The sequence below is a fragment of the Tachysurus fulvidraco genome, chromosome 21 (assembly GCF_022655615.1).
Source record: "Tachysurus fulvidraco isolate hzauxx_2018 chromosome 21, HZAU_PFXX_2.0, whole genome shotgun sequence".
NCBI lineage: Eukaryota > Metazoa > Chordata > Actinopteri > Siluriformes > Bagridae > Tachysurus > Tachysurus fulvidraco.
Genome location: NC_062538.1, coordinates 2,461,599 through 2,479,372, shown reverse-complemented (window position 1 = coordinate 2,479,372; position 17,774 = coordinate 2,461,599). Strand labels below are relative to the sequence as shown.

General features: G+C 42.0%; 3 protein-coding genes across 3 annotated transcripts in view; 2 read left to right on the top strand and 1 right to left on the bottom strand.

Annotated features, from left to right (window-relative positions):
• The first annotated feature begins 209 nt into the window (after positions 1 to 209).
• cldn2 (claudin 2) lies at positions 210 to 2,259 on the top strand. Its single transcript, XM_027177223.2, has 2 exons — positions 210 to 474; positions 1,004 to 2,259. Exon 2 carries the CDS (start codon positions 1,065 to 1,067, stop codon positions 1,896 to 1,898), a length of 834 nt encoding a protein of 277 aa, XP_027033024.2. The 5' UTR covers positions 210 to 474; positions 1,004 to 1,064; the 3' UTR covers positions 1,899 to 2,259.
• A 2,746-nt stretch (positions 2,260 to 5,005) lies between these two features.
• rbm41 (RNA binding motif protein 41) lies at positions 5,006 to 11,132 on the bottom strand. The gene is made up of 7 exons (XM_027177373.2): positions 11,016 to 11,132; positions 9,112 to 9,228; positions 8,109 to 8,316; positions 6,962 to 7,166; positions 6,277 to 6,704; positions 5,798 to 5,945; positions 5,006 to 5,672 (listed from the first exon to the last, which is right to left on the bottom strand). The coding sequence occupies exons 1-7, from the start codon at positions 11,021 to 11,023 to the stop codon at positions 5,506 to 5,508; spliced, it is 1,281 nt and encodes a 426-aa protein (XP_027033174.1). The 5' UTR covers positions 11,024 to 11,132; the 3' UTR covers positions 5,006 to 5,505.
• A 1,833-nt stretch (positions 11,133 to 12,965) lies between these two features.
• The window catches only part of klf8 (Kruppel-like factor 8), a 33,235-nt gene continuing 28,426 nt past the window's right edge, over positions 12,966 to 17,774 (top strand). The window contains exon 1 of the mRNA XM_047805535.1: positions 12,966 to 13,435. Within this exon, the coding sequence (XP_047661491.1) occupies positions 13,409 to 13,435 (27 nt within the window). The 5' untranslated portion in view covers positions 12,966 to 13,408. The remainder of the gene's footprint in view (positions 13,436 to 17,774) is intronic.

Below are 17,774 nucleotides of genomic sequence, written 5' to 3'. Positions count from 1 at the left end.
AAAAGAAACAATTGCTAATGTTTAAAAAAATTTCTTCAACAGACGGAACCTAAATAAATAAATCTAACCCACATACAGTAAGAGCAGGTGTTTAGCGTTAGAGCTGTGATCCAGAATAAAACACGGACTTTGATCGGCACACGATACGTGCAACTTTGTGTGTTTTCTTTTCTTTTTTTTTTAATGATTTTTTTAAGGTCCTTGATAATGCCAGAAGTTGTAGCTTAATTCCCAAACGAACGAGTTACAGTATCTGCTCTAGCAAAACGTTTACTCTGACCGAGGAAGCAGGAGTGCATTTTAATCTTATTACCAACACCGGCGACATGTGATTTGCGATTATGCTCGAGACAAAACTCTCTCTCACTCTCTCTCTCTCTCTCTCTCTCTCTTTCACACACACAAACACACGTAAGTGCATCGGTTTAGCATAATTATGTGTCTCGGTGATTGTATCTCTACACCTGCATAATGGTAAGTGATCAAAAAAGAAAGAGGGAAAAAATGTCTAATTTACCAAGAAAAAGAAAAACTGATTACTAATTAAACGACATCTATCACTTTTATATTAGATATATTTGTTGCTGATACAAATATTTGTTTCAACTCTTTTGAAGTAGTTTCATGATGTTTATATTAATGGAAATGAGTGCGCGATCATTTTGTTTTTCATGGGTGCTGGAAAACGAGGATAAAGCGATCATTGTGTGATTAACGCCGTCCTTCTTACGGCAGCCTTGGCTTTACGATGTGAGAGCAAAATCCGGTTTCGGGTCGAGTAACGGGTGAATCTTTAACCTACTAATCTGTCTATGTGTGTGTTTATACATGAACTGTGGCAACTCGGTGTTTAGACAGAGACAGGACAGAAACCTGTAAACAAATAGGGACAAGAGAAACACACAGTAGAGGACACACACACACAAAAGGGCAGATGAGTGCTCAGACTCATCGTTTGCATCCTAGGCTTAACTGCTCTTTCATTTTCTTCTTGTTTTAACAGAACGTGAGCTAATCGCTAGCTATTAAAGTGCTTAGGGCCCAGCGCACCACCAGTTGCGGATATGGCTGTAGCTTCAGTGGAGTTGATGGGCTTTTTTATTGGCATCTTGGGTATGATTGGAAACTTGGTAGTCACCGTACTGCCGTACTGGGAAATCTCGGCCCACGTCGGCTCCAACATCGTCACGGCGGTGACGAACTCAAAGGGTCTATGGATGGCGTGCGTCCACCAGAGCACCGGAGTCTTCCAGTGCGAGACCTTCAACTCCATTCTCGACCTGCCTACATACTTGCAGGTGTCCCGGGCCATGATGGTCATCTCCATTATCGTATCTGTCCAAGCCTGTGCAGTGTCCAGCGTTGGGATGCAGTGCACAGTGTGCATGGAAGGCTCACCGGCAAAGACTAAAACGGCTGGAACCGGAGGGTTTCTTTTTTTAACAGCCGGTCTCCTGTCGCTCATTCCTGTTTCCTGGAAGACCAACGAAGTAATCCAGACCTTCTACCACTACAACATACAGAACAGTATGAAGTTCGAGATTGGGTACTGCCTGTACTTGGGGATCGCCTCGTCTCTAATGTCTATGCTAGGCGGAGGGCTGCTAAGCATGTCCTGCTGGAGCAACCTAGACACGCGGCAAGGGTTCAGACAGGGTTACCCGTACCCTGAACGCTTGGGGAAACATGGTACGGCTCGTGGTGCCTCACATTCTATGCCTTTCCCCCCTTCAGCCACTCTGCAGAGTGGAATCAACATGAATCCCACCAACAGGACCCAAACCATGGTCAGCCAGATCAGCAGCAGCAGCCACCACACCACCACCGGCATCCAAGACTCCAGGAAACCGGCACACCAGAAAACAACAGCTAGCTACGACGTTACCGGGTACGTCTGAAGATTTAGCCTAGTTTCACAACACGAACTTGAAAAGATCGAACTAATAAAAACTGACTTCTTGGGTTCACAAAAAGTAAACATTTTAGAGTATTTTTCCTGTTGAGAGAACGATTTCAGGAACAACAGATCATGCCTGTAAGCAAAACAAATCGATACCAGGTCGATCGACCAACGGTGCCGTGCAAAAGCTTCGGGAGAGTTCTGTGCAAACATGAAAAGCTAATATTTCACAGCAAAGGTTTAATACGACTTAAAGACGAACTCTTAAATTACCGTTATTCGATTTGCACGGTTACATTTTGACACACGGGTGGGTTTGTGTTGGCTTTTTTTTTTTTTTTTTTTTGCTGTGAACAAGTGATATACTGTAAACGATGAATGTTAGGTTAAAAAAAGGGTTCATGGAGCGTGGTCAAGTGGTCAGAGATTTTTTGTACGTTTTTTTTTTATTACAGTGTTGAAATCAATAGTTAGGGTTTCGTCGAAACCTCGGATGGAACTTAGTCAGTCTATAGATTGAAAGTATCTCCGTTTAAAGTTATACAGGGACACAAACTGAACAGCCAGGACATCCTAACTAAGAGCAGAACATCACCCCATCTGTATATTTGGCTCAAGTCAATGATTTACGACAGTAGCAGCATTACACTGGAATCAACTGAATTGATTTTGGCTCAGAGTCTGTGAGAAATTCAGCTCATCTTCCTGCACCAGTGTGACAACAGACACATTCCAGACCCGAGGTTTTCTAGGTGTTTGGAGTAGAGGTCTTCTCAGGTCTAAAGAAATGGACCCGACCCGAAGTGACCCGAATCACTTTTTACCCGAACCCGACGTGCATAATTTTTATATTTTTTTTAAGAAAGCCCCGACCCGAGACAAACCCGAAAAAATTAGACCCGAGTCCGACCCGACGGCAATTTTTTTTTAACCCGACTGGACCCGAATGAAACTCTACACTAAAGTAACCGGTACAGAGTGGATTCAGAATTGTTTGACAGGTCTGTTTCAACGAAAATTAGCTTACCGCCAGCCGCACATTGCCAGCCACATGTCGCAAGCGGTCTTGGCAAACAGAGGAGAGGTTGGAAAAGGACTCGAGTCGATGCACACACACGAGATACAGTAGTTCGGGTCTTCTCGTGTCCGTTCGGTAAAAACACATTCATTTTAAATTACCCGAGACCCGACGCCGCTATTATTATACCCGACCCGTGTCCGAGGTACACGTGAAACTTTTAGACCCGAACCCGCTCGGGTCTCGGGTTTTCGGACCTCGGGTTTTCGGATCTAAGTGGACCTGTGAAGACCTCTAGTTTGGAGATAAACACCTCAAATCTAGGACAACAAATCGTATCAAATCTGAAGAAGAATATATGGTACACAACAGATACGTTTCCTCACATATCCCATCTTAAGAAGCTGAGGTCAGAGCACAGGGTCAGTCATGAAGCAGCACATCTGGAGCAGAGAAGGTTCTCAGGAACCAAACAGTGGCAGCTTGACCATCTAAAGCATGACCCAGACCTTTAAGTTAAGCCGTCACTGGCACATCCATGTATCAGGCACCTCATTTAGGACAATGGTTCTCCCAGGAGAGCATCAGATACCGGCTAAAACTCTGTCCAGATTAGACACTGACTTACTTCTGATTGGAACACTTTGACTGTCTGCTGATGAGACTCTTCTTAGTCCCGGTCTCGATGTTCTGTTCCTTTAAACGGTTAAATATATAATACATAATAAAGCTGTAACATGTAATACTTTGTCATCATGGTGAATTATTAATAAATCAATTAAAGGAATATTTTATTCACCCATATTTTTTTTTGTCTAACATTACTTTCATGGAACCGGTCGGACATTAAAGTGTGTATTTTTATACCGTTCCTTTTTCCCTCCTTGTCTTTCTTAATAAAAAATATCTTTTTAAACTCAAATTCTTTAAATCTCAAACTACTTACATAAAAACTGAATAAATCTCATTGTACACTGGAATATTTCCATTTCACAGAACACCTATATAAAATAGTTTGTGTTGTATACACATCACTCCTGGTAGCTTTCATTCCCTATAAGCCAAATGTCTCTGTAATGTCATTTTGTTTATCCTGCTCAGGGTAAATTAATCTGGAATATAATCTCAGGAACACATCCGGGACGGCACGCTAATCCTTCGGTCCGTCGCACGGCATCGTACACACACGATTTGGGTAAAACGTGTAGATGGGAATCGTTTGAAACTTCACACAGACTGTAACACGTGGACCTCACGCTCGGTACGAGGGGTAAGAAAAGTCTACAGTGTTGTTTTAAAGACCTCTGCTGGCCAAAACCGGAACAGCACACATCGAGAGGACTGACCAGGTGAGAGCATTCAGGACATGAGAACCTGTGATTTTCACATTTATATCCCACTACTGCTGTAGTGGTTAGCACGTTTGCCTCACACCTCCAGGGTTGGGGGTTCGTGTCCTCCCCGTGCCTCGGGGGTTTCCTCCGGGTACTCCGGTTTCCTCCCCCGGTCCAAAGACATGCATGGTAGGTTGATTGGCATCTCTGGAAAATTGTCCGTAGTGTGTGTGTGAGTGTGTGAGTGAATGAGAGTGTGTGTGTGCCCTGTGATGGGTTGGCACTCCGTCCAGGGTGTATCCTGCCTCGATGCCCGATGACGCCTGAGATAGGCACAGGCTCCCCGTGACCCGAGAAGTTCGGATAAGCGGTAGACAATGAATGAATGAATGAATGCTTCTGTATTATGGATTCTGGTTAACCAAAAGCTGTCTTTCTTTATTGATGGGACAATGGTGGCTCAACTGGTTAAGGCTCTGGGTTGTTAAAACGGAGGATTGGGATTCAAGGCCCAGCACAGCCAATCTGCCACTGTTGGGCCCTCGAGCAAGGCCCTCAACCCTCCCTGCTCCAGGGGTGCTGAATCATACCTGCCCCTGCACTCTGAACACAACCTCCTCAGTTGGGGTATGTGAAGAAAAGAATTCCACGGTGCTGTAATGTATATGTGGCGATAATAAAGGCTTCTATGCCTACATAGGGTCACAGAGAACCTGGAGATTATGCCATGGGATTCATGATGACTTGTTCAAGTTCAAGTTCAAGTTAGCTTTATTGTCATTCCTCTACATGTTGAGACGTGCAGTGGAACGAGATCTCACGGGTCAAGGGTGCAACATACATACAGACATAAACATAAAACAACAACGAAGCAGTGCTACAGATACTCCAAGTAAACGTGTCATTGTTCGTTGGACAATTTTAGATATGTGTGAGAAGACGTTTATCGAGCACTTTTGGAGTCTCCGGTGTTTACGTCAACAGAGAGATAAAAAAAAAAAGAGGTTGATGAGAGGACGACAGTTTATAGCTGTTGACAGTATAGTGCGAGAGATATTAGGAATTATTATCTATTTGAGGATGTTCCACAACATGAAATGTGACTTTAAAGGTGCGAGAAAAAAAAAAAAAATTGTATAATTCTTTAATAAATTAAAAATGTAAGGTTTGGGGAAATCGCTGTGGGATAAGAGGAAGGACTTCACGTCGAGCCGGATCACACCGTCGTACTACAGCGTGTCCTGACGTGTTTCTCAGCTTCTCGGATCCTTTTGTGCTGTAGATTCTTTAATTCTGGGATTTTCTGGAGAGTCCTCGGTCTTGGCTTGTCTTCTCTCTCGGGCAAATTCGATCACCAGGACTTTTCCCTGCAGCCTGTAGCCATTCACTGTATCCAACGCTGCTTGTGCGGTCTCTATATCTGTAACATAAATAAATAAATAAATAAGTCGTGATCCCGTCTAACAGTTAAACATGTACAAAAAAAAAACGGAGTGTATAAAAACACAATCTGTTTACATGGATAGTGATGCGATGTGTTCCTACCTGAGAAGGTAATGAACGCTTGGCCCTTCAGTCTGCCTGTCAGGATGCGGTACACAACTGGATTTGTGTCGTCCTTCTGAAAGCGGGAGAAAAGAGCCACCAGCTGGGACAAAGAGGCCCGTGGACTCATGTTCTTCACACACAACACCTACATGGAAAACAAAACATGTCATTAAACATAGAAATGTCTTTATTTTCTTAAAACCGTTTGGCTTTAAAAAAAAAAAAAAAAGCTACTCAGAAAGCTACTGCAGGTCACAAAAACCTGACGTATGTGAATAAGACCTCAAATAAATATTTTATTTATTCTATTTTGAAGGAAGTTTAACCTTCAGGTTCCAGGAGGCGAACTAAATAAAATGGTGTATTTTAGTTAAATGGGAAAAGACTTGAGTTTGTTTTATTGATCTAACTCTGTATATCTGTAAAAACTGCAATCCCCCAATAATCTGTTTAGTTTCGCTCTGCAGTAAACCTACGTTCGACGGCTCTCCGCGCTGATAGCTCTGAAAGCGTGAGATTCTCCTTATTCCGTCCTCCGTCTCCCGATTGTTCCTGATCTCCTCGTCTGAAATCTCTTCTAATGTGCCGCTGACGGTCACCGGACCGCGACACGAGGTCACGCGTCCGATGGACTGGTTTACTGTCGGTTTTAGTGGAACAGATGCTTGATTCTTAGAAGGAGTTATTACTTCTGATTGGCTGTTGAGAGCGTCCGACCGATCCGAGTCTGGGTCCGCGTCTGTTCCTGGGTCCAGACGTGGTGTTCGGTTGCGATCGGAATCCGTCTGGGGAAAGTATGTGACGCTCTCTGTGTGTTTCTGTTCATCGTTCAGGATGTCTCTGTATAAAGAATCCATTGGGTTTGAAAATGTCGCCCCCTGTTGGCCATCGTCCGAAGCTCCCTCTGTGAGAAAACGGCGAAAGATGAGCAAAGTTAAATCATCCTGATCGTTTACTCATAAATCGGAAGAAATCAGAAATCCTGAATGCATAGAACCGAGTGACGTCAGAGCATAGCACAGGGATTCATTATTATTATATTTATTATTTGTTTATTATAGCTAGCAGCCTGTCTGACTGACATCATATTACACGTTAGAAATCTTTTGAATAAAGGAGATCTATCCGTCTCTAGACAAACGTCTTCTTACTGTTTACCACCTTGATGGTAGAGGGAAGTCAGGAAGTTGGAGCGGTCAGTGCCATGGAACAGAGCCTTCTCGATCTCCATCTCTCTCCGTGTGAGAGCTCGACTGCCCGAGAAGCGCTGAGGACGGGACAGTAACTCTGCCCTCGCCGCCATCTTGTCCCAGATGACCTGCATTCGCTTGTCCCGTGCTTCAGGAGCTACGATCACGCCATGATTCTTAAAAAACAAAAAAAACAAAACCCATCATCGGTTCCTTATTACGCTTTCCTGCATAACTATTTCACACACAATATAGAATGAATCTTGTTGGAATTACTATGTTTGTCGGTCTCGCTCGTCTCTGATCCTCGGGTAAAGGAGTCCAACTAACTTGACGAGCATTAATTATTTTATTATCTTCATACGAAGATTGCATTATTTGTAATGAGGTAAAAATCGTTCATGTTGCCAAACTGCTGTGGAATAAGATGAACACAAACACCTGGAAGGTAACCGAGCGGTGTTACACCCGCATTGTGTCTCTAACGCAGGACAACGCGGCATGATACGGAGTGTGAGTTGGATGAAGAACAGACGCATTTTGGTGAGAAATTCAGAAGAATAATTATTATGCAATTTACCTAAAATTAGCAACGATCATAAACTGTTAATTCAATTACTTTGGGTTTATAGGATTTTTATCGAAGGACGTTATCACTGTTCAACCTCCTTCTGTTCTCACCATCTATCTGTCTATCTATCTATCTATCCGTCCATCTATCTATCTATCTATCTATCTATCTATCTATCTATCTATCTATCTATCTATCTATCTATCTATCTATCCATCCATCCATCCATCCATCCATCCATCCATCCATCCATCCATCCATCCATCCACATTTGGTGATGGTGAAGACGATAATGAGGAAGAAATCGTGAGACTCTTCCTCATCTGGGTGACGGTGTACAGAGCAATTCTAAATAATAACTTCTTCCTTCATTAAATGTGTATTTTATGATAAAAGAAAAAAAAAAGTAAATTGTGTAAGAGGGAATTCACCTTGCTGTTATTCTTCTATTCAGACCTCTTATAAAAATGCTAAAGTGTGTAAGAGTATAGAATTTATCTGAAAGTTCCTAGCGTTCACATCGTCGACTCTCGTCTCGGACACTGACCTTCCCGCTGCTCGTCTTGTCCTGCACGTCTCTGTTCCTCCACAGCTGGATCTCGGCGTCGGTGAGGCCCAGCTCTCTCAGGCTGGCCAGTTCCTGCTCTCCATCCTGCAGCTCCTGGAACTGTGCCAGACTGCGCACTCCTGCCGCCTGTTCCCCAAACGGCTTGTACAGCGCAGCCGGGGCAAAACATTTCTTCTTAGCTACGCAGCTGTCAGGACGAGAGAAGGATTAGCTGTTGGTTGTGTGTTTTTGTGAGTCATTGAGAAGAGTCAGCACTATTTATTATTTTCATCTATTTCAAGTACAAAAGAGAACAAAAGAGAACCATAAACACTTCTATTTCTAGTCGGAATAAGAAACCCCACCCTGAAACGGGTTAAAAAATTTCCTGTTGTAATATCTGTGACGTGTTTAGTGGTCGTGGTGCTGATGTGTCGGCTTTTTTCAGAATCCTTTGAGAAGTTACCAGTTGACTGGCTCAATGTGACTGGCTCGCCATTCGACGATCTCAACGGCTAACGGTCGCGATTAACGAGAGCTTCTTTTACCGCCGTTTTCCTATGGAGAAAATGCTATGGACTCGCAAAAGTATTGGACTCGAAATCCCAGAATGCAGTGCAGCTACACGACATAGTTACGGCTGATATTCTAGCTAGTTAGCGATCTTTCAGATGACGAGCGACGGCTGGGGGGATTAAAGCGCTGCTGCGCCTCGCTCTTTAGGTGGAAATGAAGTGAGGGATAATTCCTCTATCGGTTATCAGAGAGCCGTCGAAATCAAGGGAGGCAATCGAAGAAGAATTAAGAATTTTATTACAAAGCATACTGGAGCTCGTGTGTTAACTCTAGTAATGTCGTTAGACTGGCTAGTTTAACGGGGTGGAGTTTTCCTGTGCGTCTTACTCCTGCGCAGATCGTTATTAAACCCTCCATAAGGTGGGCTAGGTGTCTTGAGAGGACGGAGAACAGATCAAGCCTGGGGTTGTGGAGCCGTGATGCTTACCGGTCGATGTCGACGTCCGTGTCGAGCTGCTGGAGCAACAGGTTGTGAAGCTGCCTCTGACCCTCGGTCTCCTGCTCCTCAGGAAGCGGGCCGTCGTCACACACCCGGCGAGCGACCCTGCACGATTATGACACGAGAGCTTTTCAAAGTGAAAAATAAAAATAAAATATAATATAGATGCATGGATACATGCTCGGTTTAGAATTGTTTTATCTTTAAAAGCTGTACTATATAAACATACATCCTCTTCTGCTCAGAAGGTCTTTGCACTACTGTGTATTTCATCCGTTATCTGTTCTTTACGTATATTGTACTATACGTATTGGATTCACAAGGAACAAAACCTCCCCAAATAATTACTCGGTCACGGAGAAACGAGTGATTACTGGAACACACCCACGTTATAGTGGTGTTGACACACCCGCAGAACGACAGCTAGAACACTGTGTACATGTATGACCTAGACATCATGACGCAGTATTTTGCTGTTACACACCAGGATGTACAAATGCTTAAACCTTTATAATGACTTTAATTGTAATTAACTAATAACACATGACATAAGAGCAGAGTTTCCACTAGCAGGACTATTCTGCATGTTTAACAGGATCCTTTCATTTTTGTAGTGTTGTAAAAATATTTCATCACAATAAACCGGAGATTCCATTTAGCTGTATTTCCGGATAGCGCCACAACACCAGTCTGCTTATGATGTACTTTTTTTAAATCACTTATTACTCTCCATAGTGACCACTTTGTATTTTTAGTTTTTTGTAAAGGGTTAGGGTTAAATGGTTTTTATATTGTCAAATAGGATTGTCTATTTTTGTTTGTATTGCATTTGATTCAGTTAATAATAATAAAAATAAATAATTAAAAATCACTGTATGTGTCAAAGGAGCTTTATGTGTATTTAAAGGTGGGGTGTACGATGTTTGAAAGCCAATGTTGACATTTGAAATCACCAAAACAAACACGCCCTTAACCCAAATGGGTGTCACCCCTGTTTTGAAAACTCCGCCCAACACATACATACGTGACCCAGGCAACTATTATGGCAGAACCTGCTGGGGTAGCTGGCCAAGGGGATATTTTTTATCAATAAATGAACACAATGAGTAATTCTACGGTAATACAAATGTGTTTTTGTAGTACTTTGTGTTGTACCATGAAAGGTTTAGCTCCGTTTCACGCGGAAGACGTTCAGTTCTCTCCAGCGCTGGAAAGCTGATCCTATATTAACACGTCCTACTTCTTGCCTTATCGTAAGCCTTTCTTCGCTTTTTGTTTTTATCCGCCATGTCAATGTTTCAATCTCTTTCTGCAAATGTCACGCATGCGCACTGAACACTCTCTATGCCGCATATTGACAAGACACGCCCCTTTCTGCTCATTGGCTACACGTTTGTTTTGTTTGACAGCCCGACTCAGTTTTTTAAAGCGTTTCTCAAACAACGTGCACCCAACCTTTAAGGACATAATGTTAGTATTCATGTCATGGTGTTGTGACCAAACATATGATGTTCTTATGCAAATAATAAGAACATTAACATCAATCCAAATCTTTGGAATTCCTTCTGAGCCTTGTAATTAAAGTCACTCTTATTTGTTTATGTACAAAATACATAAAGAAATAAATACATCTAAATTAAATAGATGTGTCATTATTATGTTATAACGAATGACATAAGCTAACTTGGCTAACAAACGGCTAACTTATAATGTTAGCATTAGGATAGTTAAAGCTAACGATGAACACCTTAAATACCGCTTTAAAAAACAACTGAAAACTTTAAAAAGAACTATAATGCGTTATAAGTTTAATATGTATATATATATATATATTATGAAAAAAGTCCACATGTGGTAAGATATGAAGCACTATTTACATATTCGCTACTCACCGCTTCATATTTCCTTCATAAACCCAACTTCCTGTTTACAGCGGAAGTGTTATTGTTGAAGCAAAGCATTCTGGGATATGTAGTTAAAACTGTTTTAGAAGGCTGTGGATGAAAAATGTCAGTCACAGAACATTCAGAAAGCGACAGCAGAACAGATCTAATCCCTAGTTATAAAATTACAACAAACTAAATGCCCTGGTTTCTTAAAATGTATTAAATTGTTGTTGTTTTTCCTTAGTACATGCAAACGTGCACTCAAATATATTCATAAAGACAGACTTGTGTTGATGAAAGACGATATGTGAATCGTTTTTGTAAAGGTTTGTTTGCAGAATAATCTGAATATAAAGCTTTATGGAGCACGAGTATAACAAACCTATTAACTGTGTGGTTTTGATCCTTAATAACTTTTACGTCATGTTATTGTAACAGAAACTCTCACAATGTGGACATCTGAACATCATACTCATTTGTGCTTGTTGAACATCCCATTCCAGATTTATTCCTGGAAAGGCTGTGTCCATGTGTTTACTCGACTAGATGAGCACTAGTGAGATAAGGTACTGATGTGTGTTCCAGTTCATCCCAATGGTGTTCAGTAAGGGTGAGCCATCTATGTGCAGAACACTTCCAGACCATGGACACCATCTTAGACACCATGTCTTCATGGACCTGGCCTTGCTTAGGTCCGGGCCTCTTAGTTTCAGTGAAGGGAAATTGTGATGCCATGAAATACAAAGACATTCTATACAATTCTGTGCTTTCTGACTTGACTTAAAGCAGCACATTTGGATGTGATGTGTGAGGGTCAGGGGTGCACATACTTTTATTCATATTCATAGCACAGGCTATTCAGAAGCAAGCAAATGCCATGCTGTTCAATTATCGTATTTGATCGGTTAGAAACATGTTGATCTTTTGACAGTAATGCTGGCTTCAAGGATTGCACTCATGGAATGCACTCGTCATAATATGTTATCGTTTCTATAGCAACAACTCCATCATCCGGATTTTGGTAGGCTCCGCATAATCGATGGATAAAAATAAACAGATAAAATATACAATACTTATTTCTTGGTAACACTGTGTAATCTCAAGAAAAGAACAGAAAAAGAGAGGATGATAAGAGGGAACGACTTGTTAACTTGTCTCACATTTCACAACACTTAAGGTGCAATAGTCGATTTTTTCCCTTAATAATAATAATAATAATAATAATAATAATAATCTGGAGAAATGTATAGAGCAGGATTAAAACAAACAATGGTTTAAGGCGTGAGCTCAGGACAAAAGTATCACGTGGGAGAAAAAACCGGTTTGGAAACGCATGCTTGCGTTTGTTTCCCTCCTGTCAGTCATTTCAGAGACACGCCCTCACACAGCTTGACCCCGCCCACTCAAAACGAAGGCTTATTATGGAGATAAAAGGCCTTCAACAGCGCACGTCACCATTCTCATAATAAAACATTATTGATGCTTATAGTGCTATATTGTGTTTTTGTACGCAATGTCATGGAATTTATAAATAACCCTAGTAACTCTAGTTAAACCAACAATTTCATCTCGAATAGTAAATCCTAATCTTAAATGACAAAATTTAAGATCTATTATTGAATTATAAATTGAAAATTTAAGAAATATTTATTGAAATGTAGTTACAAAGCCTAGTGTCATTATTATTATTAGTAGTAGTATTTCTCCAGGGGAATAAAAACACTCAGGATGGTCGCTGTTTTTTCCAACATCACACCTTCTCATTGTTGATTAGTTTCCTAAAACAGCACGAACCGACGTGTTTTATTCCTTACTTAAGTGAAGAACAAGAGCATCCGGTGTGCGATGACGTGATTAGGTGAAAGGACAAGGGTGTGTTTGGTGAAGCTGCTGGATTAAAGGGTCGGTGTGTGTGTGAGTGTGAGTGTGAGTGTGAGTGTGTGTGTGTGTGAGAGAGAGAGAGAGATACAGAGTGTGTGTGTCGGGCGGAGGGGTGGAGACGCAGGGTGGGGTCACACAGAGGCGGAGGAGAGAAGCAGAGAGAGAGACTCTGAGCCCAACCCCGAACACGGCAACAAACCCAGCTGCTGAAACGACGCCGCGCACAAAAGCAAAGCGGATTTTTTTTTTATTTTTCCCTCCCTCTCTCTTTCTCTCTCTATCTCTCACATACACAAACTAGGGCCGACATGATCGAGGAGACTCTCTGAGACCAAACCCGACTGTCGTTTCTTCTTTTTTTTATTTTTTAAAAATTTACCCCCTTTTCTTTTCCTCCTCCGAAAGCTGGAGCTTAAAAAAACAACTTGTTATTCAAATCCACCACCACCACCACCACCACCTCCCCGCCCGCTGCACTCCACCCCTCCGTACCGCTGCACCCCATCTTAGCTACCGAGATGCACACGGAGGCTCGCAATAAGAAAGTAAGTCGCTTCTTTATCTCCTTTTTACTTCACTACACCTCGGTCAGTCTCACTTTAATACACTTTCCCTGCTCTAAACGAGTGACCGAGGCTGTAGATGATCACATTATTATTATTATTATTATCATCATCATTATCATTATTAATAATATTATTATTATTAAGGTAACAGCAACCGATTAGCTTATTAGCTTAGCTAACGTTACCTGGTCCTAGCTAGCTAGCTATCTGTAGCACTATTAAGCTCAGGAAGTCAATACACTAAAGCCGGAGTACTTTAGCTAGTACAGCGTCAGGACACGTTTTATTTGATGCCTTTCTATCGCTGTGTTCTTTCTCTCTCTGATATCCGCGTCCGTTCCTCTTCCTCATCGTCAAGCGCTGAAATGTGAGGCAGGAAGGAAACACAAGCGAATGCGGTTCGCTCATGAGACACCATCTTAGTTTCTTAAAGAGACAGGAGCCTTAATTTGGGGAGCGGAAATGTAACGTTCATCTCTGTACGTGTGTGTGTGTGTGTGTGTGTGTGTGTGTGTGTGTTTGCTTTTATTTTCCCCTCTAAGCCTTAACTCGTTTATTATCTTTAAACGTGAGCACGTTTCCTGTAAATAACTGACAGGATTATTGGGTAAACAATAAATAAACGTATAAATAAGTAAACAAATAAATAGGGGTCCTGGTTAAAAGAGAAATTGATCCACCCTGAAACGCATAAGATATTTATATTTAATCATCTATGACGTTCTTGTGTTGGTTCATGGTGTATTTTTTGTTATTTCTCTAAGAAGATGGAGTGTGTGTGAGAGAGAGAGGAGGCTGTGACGTCACACGGATGGGGGGGGCGTTGTTATTGATGCTAAGCTAGTAGCTTGTAGTAGACGTTTCCTTTTCAAGTGTTTTGTATTTTATATGAACATTAATAACTATCTGCACCGACATCCTGAGCATCTTGCTCTGCTGCTTGTTCGCTTACCTCAGCTCACCTCACCTCGCCATACCTCACCTTACCTCACATCACCATACCTCATCATCATACCTTACTATACCTCAGTTTACCTCACCTTACCTCACCTGTTAATGTCATTGGTAACAAAACGTCAACAAAGGTTTTAAATTCGGAGTGAAAAGTGGTGTTACTTTCGTTATCAGGGTAAATTCGCTAAGCGGTAATTCAATAAGTATCTATAACTTTTCTTTTTTACATTTATAATGAGCTAAGTTACAGCAAATAATTTTCTTTTTTATGCTTACGTACAGTCATGAATTTAGTTTTGAAAAAAGTTCAAAAAGTAATTAAGCCAAAAACACTGACTAAACTTGTAACTACTTACTTCTGAGCCCCATTAAAGCCTATGGTCAATAGATGATCATCAGGTGGCACGATATGACGGTGATCTTTCACACACAATCTCACAAGCCTGATTGCTAAAGATCAGCCTTTATTTTTATCACATATACATTACAGCATTATTTTTGTCGCATATTCCAACTTTGGAGGTTGAGGTCAGAGAACAAGGTCAGCCATTATACAAGGCCTGGGAGCAGAGAGGGATAAAGACCTCGATCAAAGGCTTTGCAAAGCTGGGGCTTGAACCCTGATCCTCCGATCAACAACACAGAGTCTTACCCACTTGAGCTACTACCGTCCCTAAAGCCTTGCCGTCCCTGAGTGGACGTTTACAAAGAGATATTCAAATGAAATATTCAACGATCTCAAACGTACAGAATACAGCCAGCAAAGTTAATTCCGTTGACGATGTCGATAACATGAATTGTTGTTTAATTCTTCACTACGGTTGTGGTGACGTATGTAATTCGTGCTTGCCGGTAATCAAATGTATTGCGATTGTAACCTGTATAGCTGCATTATGATGTCGTCTCAAAAGGCTTTTTAGTATGTAGACATTTACCTTTACTCACCTACAGTCTATTGTGTTGATTAGGGTAGTGCACCTTAACAACCGAACATGTTTGTGTTTGTTGCTGTATTATGTGAGACACTCTTAGAAATAGACTCTTCAAGGGGTGGAAGCAGAAATGCGCGCGCACACACACGCACACACGCACGCACAAAGAAGAGTGGATTTGCTGCAGAAGGGCTTGACATTGGTGGAGTCACTGAGGTGAAGACATCGACGTGTTGCTATTGGCGGAAGAGCGACTGTTCCAGCATGGGTGTGCCAAACATCTGGTAATCATTAACAACCCTGGACAAACTTTGGCCAAACTGGTTAAACATTCTGCGCCCGTTCGCCGGTTCCAGCCCTAGGGTGTAGTCGAAGAAGCATTGTGCTGAGAAAGCATCACAGGTCGAAGTGTCTAGTTAAGAAGGGAGTGTCTGTTTTAGGCATCAAGACAGTTAGGGTCTGCCTCGGTACTAGAGAGGACAGTTATTTTTAGGAGCTGGGTGTCTGTAGCATGCTATCTCTGGGTGTGACAGAGGTTGTGTTTTTTTTAACGAGGCACAGCTCATCCACACACTGCGGTTCTTTCAGTCTTCGGTTTATTTCACAGGGCTGATTGTTCTAGCTTAAATGAACCGTTTGGGGTAATGACTGTATTGGGAGGAAACCTTACAGGGTCTCTGGGAAATGTTATTTTCAAGGCCTACAGGCTTCTGATACGTGCACTGTCTAAAAGTACATGAAACTTTCAGACCTGTTTCTAGACAACACTGTTAAAGGTGTCAAGAGTTGAGCATTAAGCCTACCTTCCTTCCTGCACACTCCAGATGAACACATTTGTCAAAATCCTACTAGATCAGACCAGGCGCAACTCATATGGTGTAAGGTTGGTGTTCATAATGAAAATGGGGAAATCAATCAGCTTAACGAAACACCGTGACGACGATCACGTCAATCGCAGTAATGGAAGACTTTAAGCTTTACCTTTACCGTGCCCATCTGTCGTACTATTCCACTCGCTGTTTCGCACAAGTCACCAAGGCGTCGTTTTCTCCCTTTCAACAATCATTTCTTCGACCTGACACGACACTCGATACCCATTGCTTGCTCTGACTAGGAGATCAGGTAGTGAAATGAACCTTTGTAGGTGAAACTCTGGTCTCCTGAAGACCTGAGAAAAACCTTGAATCGCACAGGTCTGCGGTCGAATCGGGATCATCTGTTGTCATGATATCGTATACTCTAATTACGTGATAGGAAGGATGGCTGTTGTAACGGATAAAAAAACAACAACTTGAGATTATCATCCAGCGTTAAATTAGTAGCCTGATGTGCTACAGCTGTTCTCACAGAGTGCCGCAATTCCGGCTGTAACTCAAACGACAACCTTGTTCTGTACCTTATAGTTTCTATAGTAACACCTCATTTACAAGGAACCTTTTTTTTTTTTTTTTAACTTTCTTCTTTTTAAATGTACATCATCGTGTCATTAACTTCAAACGAGAGAGCGGAAAGAGAAGCCGGCGAGGGAGGGAAAGAACGAACGCTCGGAGCTGCCTCGGGTTCGGCTTATGACGGGTCGTATCCAGGGACACGTTTAACCGTAACGTAAAAAATTCCACCAGCCGGTTCGGATTAGATGTTATTTAACAAACATTAATTAAAAATTTGAAATGAAGCTTTATTCAGATCCGTAGAGCTTTCGATTGATGAACCGTGTCCCTTTGTAGAACACATTGGGTCAGAGTGCTTCGGTGCCTTCGGTGCCTTCGGTGCTTGGACCCCTGAATGTTATAAAGCTGATGATGTGGCTTTATATCACTGATTGATTGATAAATAAATAAATAAATGACAGGCTTTCTTACTGGCTGTGCTTCAAGGACAACCGACACAACGTGTTATCGTCTAATAAACTAAAAAAACGTAACCGTTAGCATCCCGCTGGAGTGTAAGTGGAATCAAACACTTCTGGTTGTTCTGTTCTGGAGACTAACTTCTCCATCATGAATTATTTTCCATGTAACCACACAAAAAAAGTTTGAACTCATTAAACCTTAATCTCTTAATCAGTACAGTGGAAATAAGTGATTCTTATACTATACGGATGATCATTTACTGTAGAAATGGTGAATAATTTGGAATTTCCAGTTTGGTTTTTCCTCGTAACTGCGTAGCCCTCGGGGATTTGTGATCAGAGTCTTCCTCGGTGTTCGGTTGGTGCCGTTCTGAGGTAAGTGTCAATCATCGAGGATGGGCAAGACCTTGGAGAAAGGATTAGTCTTTCAATAGCAAAGGCGTTCGAGGGGCTTTGCATGTGATGTGATGGTGTATGTACCGATCTAATGCAACCCCCCCCCCGCTACTCCTCTTCCATCAGTGTTGGAATGTGCACGGCCGGGGCTTACGTGATCGGCGGGCACGTATTTGTGTGCAAG